Source organism: Hemibagrus wyckioides, linkage group LG14 (assembly GCF_019097595.1).
Source record: "Hemibagrus wyckioides isolate EC202008001 linkage group LG14, SWU_Hwy_1.0, whole genome shotgun sequence".
In the NCBI taxonomy this organism is placed as follows: Eukaryota; Metazoa; Chordata; class Actinopteri; order Siluriformes; family Bagridae; genus Hemibagrus; species Hemibagrus wyckioides.
The window spans coordinates 23,587,900-23,591,355 of NC_080723.1; the positions used below are offsets into that span (position 1 = coordinate 23,587,900).

The following is a 3,456-nucleotide window of genomic DNA, read 5'->3' on the forward strand; positions in this document are numbered from 1 at the left end:
TAAACTTTATCAAGAGAAGGGCTGCTATTTATTTATTTATTTATGTACATTTGTTTGTTTGTTTAATCTTTTGGCTTCAGTCTTCACTATTAACTTTGAGTCAGGTTTGTGCTTTGTTCATTTGAATAATTGCTTAACTCATTGTGTAACTAATTAAATAAATAGTTTGTTTATTTGATCTTCAGGAACCACTTCATCCTGTTGAGGGTCTCCTGAGGGTTTGTTTGTATTCTATCTATCTATCTATCTATCTATCTATCTATCTATCTATCTATCTATCTATCTATCTATCTATCTATCTATTTCCTTGCGTGTGTGTGTGTGATGATAATCTAACAGGAACAGGAGACTCTGCTGTCCCAGCGTTCCCCTCCAGAGTGGACAGTATTCCCACCCAGCATTCCCAGGATTCCCGGGACACACTCAATGTCCTCGCTATCCCTGAGAAGGAATAAGCGACATCACCCCCCACCCCCACCCCGATGGTCCCACAGAACCACACATCCCATGATCCCCAGCGCACCTCATGGCCGTGTCACATGCCTCACTGATCACATACACCTGTTTCCTGCTGCACCTGATCAGTGTCTCTGTTTAACTTCTGCCTCCTGCCTCTCGTTCTGTAACATTTCATCTTCTCCAGTCATGTTGTGTCACACGAATCCCACTCTGTGCTCATGATTCAGCTTTTATTTACCTTTCATATATAAACTGTCTGTTTGATTTCATATCTTTCACTAAAGAAATAGATTTCTATATTATCTGTCAATCAATTCCTCTCTCTCTCTCTCTCTCTCTCTCTCTCTCTCTTTCTTTAATGCAGCACTTCTGTGTGGCAGTTTGTGTGGAAGTGTGTGTGGGTGTGTCTGTGTGTTTGCGGGTGTGTGTGCGCGGACGTGCGTGTGTGTGTGTTCGCGGGCGTGCGTGTGTGTACATATATCTCCCAGTCATTATTAATAATTAACATTTCTGAATATGAAGCATATTTATAGACAGACAGACAGATAGACGGATAGATAGATAGACAGATAGACGGATAGATAGATAGATAGATAGATAGATAGATAGATAGATAGATAGATAGATAGATAGATAGATAGATAGATAGATATCCATTCTCTATGAGTCTTCAGAACAGTGTGTGTTTTATTAGTGTTTATCTGCTTTCCTCTTTGCCCTAAAGTTATTTTGGTTACAAAACCACGTGACGTCGTGCATGAATGACGGGTTGCCAGATTGCATCCATCATTGCATCCCCACTATTTCTCCAAAGTACAGTACAACACCCGGGTTCCTTCTACAGACTGTAAAGAAAAGGCATCCGAGCACGCGAACCTCACCGCAGGCTACTCAATCTGGGAGCCGAGCTCTAACCGCGCAAGGAGAGACAGAGAGAGAGAGAGAGAGAGAGAGAGAGAGAGGGAGAGAGAGAGAGAATCGCGGGAGCGCGCCTACAGGCATCTATCAGACGGAGCGCGCGCGCGCCTTGAGGAAACATCACAAATGAAGCCCGTAAAGCTATTTTCAACTCACAAACTCTGCTTTTCTCTTCACTCTGTAGCCGTGTGTGGGATTTAGACACGTTTACTCCTGACACGTGGTGCTACCGGAAACACACGTTTAAAAATAATTAAAAATATATATATTGCTAATAATAATAATAATAATTATTATTATTATTATTATTATTATTACGTGTAATAATTGGTCACATGACACAGTCCTGATAATGTGCAAGCAAGAGCTAATATCCCAGTTTAGAAAAGAAACACGTGTTTACAGCATGAACACGAGCTGACTGGGGTTCTGAATCAGCTCGGAAGAATTAAATAAACAAATAAATAAATAAAGCCTTATTTCAAGCCTAATTTTTCTTTTTTGTTTGAGATGTTATTTAGAATAACTTTTGGTCTTATGGAATTTTAAATAATTAATAATAATAAAAAGTTTGCAAAGTGAATAGTACTAGAGAAGAAGCTGATAAGTTTTCGAGAGAGAGAGAGAGAGAGAGAGAGAGAGAGAGAGAGAGAGAGTGTGTGTGAGAGAGAGAGAGAGAGAGAGAATAAACAGAGCCTACCTTGCTCTAAAAGGCGTGAAGAGTGTTGGAAAGACGGATCCAGGGAATCCTTCTCAGCCATCAGCTCCGGCAAATACTTTTCATTATCCATGATTATTATTTATTTATTTATTATTAATATTTCTGTCCTGTCCGCGGAGAGCCGTGTGAGCAGCGCGTTACACACACACACACACACACACACTCACACACACACACACACACACACACCAAGCCTCAGAGAGAGAAATAAAAAGCAGAGCTGTGAGGATTCAGCTAAGGGCTCCACATCACCGGAAGTGTGTTAGAGGTGAGTTAATGGTGAGTTAATGGAGGAGATGGAGGTGGAGAAAGTCCCGGAGATTCGCCTTCATCCATCCGCCTCACCGGGAAGCGTCCTGCTCCTGCGCGCGCTGTCTCTGCCTTCTCTCTCCAGCTTCCAGCTCCACTTGCTGTATCTACGGGCAACCGGGACACGCCCATCTCCTGCTCTGATTGGTCCACCCAGGTGGCAGTCTGAAGGGAGGCGGAGCTAAGATTCAGCGTCGAGTAAGGAATTAAACAGAGGAATTTTAAATGTTTAAATGTTTATTATTATTTATTTATTTATTAAAAATGACATTTTGATTACAATGTTTTATTTATTTAAATATTTAATTGTTTAATATTTTAAGATTTTTTTTAAATGTTCATTTTTTCCATATTTTTAATGAGTTTTAATATTTTTATATGTTTTAACATGCTGCATATTTTAACATTTATAAATATTTTAATATGTTTTTAATATGCTTTCTCACAAGGAAACACGGGAATCTCCTTGTTCTTCCTGGATTTAACAGAAATCTGTCGACACACGTTGTGTTTTTCCTGTGTGACGTCCCACATTCGCATGATTTGTCATAAAAAATCAAGACAGGAGATGAACAGAAATCTTGCATCAATGCAATAAAAATTTCAAGATGCATTTTTTTTATTAAATAACAAAGCAGAATAATGTGTCACCTGATATTTTTGTCCATTGTTCTTTGCAACGCTTTAGGTTGAAACCCAACGCTCAGCCTGGGAGCATCAGAGGTCAGATTTTTAATTCTTGGGTTTGAACCACCCCAGTGTAGCTCTAGCTATAAAATTAACAAGGTTTACTTGCTGGAAGTTGAAGCTCCACCTCCATTTCAAGTCTCTTCCAGACTGGAACAGGATTTCTTTTAGGATGACATGTCACCTTGAGTCAACTTTCCTCAGTCTCTCCTGATTAAAAGCATCCCTACACTATCGGTGCTACCATCAGCATGCTTCACAGAGGAATGTGCTTTATACCAAAGACAAAATACCTAAGTTTGGCCTCATTCATTCATTTACTTAGCCTTTACATCAGTGTTTCACTCTGCAGGTGGAATTTA

At 39.8% G+C, this 3,456-nt stretch overlaps 1 protein-coding gene across 2 annotated transcripts in view; it reads right to left on the reverse strand.

Moving 5' to 3' along the window:
• khdrbs3 (KH domain containing, RNA binding, signal transduction associated 3) overlaps positions 1-2,484 on the reverse strand; it is a 123,135-nt gene extending 120,651 nt beyond the window's left edge. For both annotated transcript variants that reach the window (XM_058408774.1, XM_058408772.1), the window contains exon 1: positions 2,078-2,484. In XM_058408774.1, the coding sequence (XP_058264757.1) occupies positions 2,078-2,168 (91 nt within the window). In that variant the 5' untranslated portion in view covers positions 2,169-2,484. The remainder of the gene's footprint in view (positions 1-2,077) is intronic.
• Between the last annotated feature and the right edge of the window lie 972 nt (positions 2,485-3,456).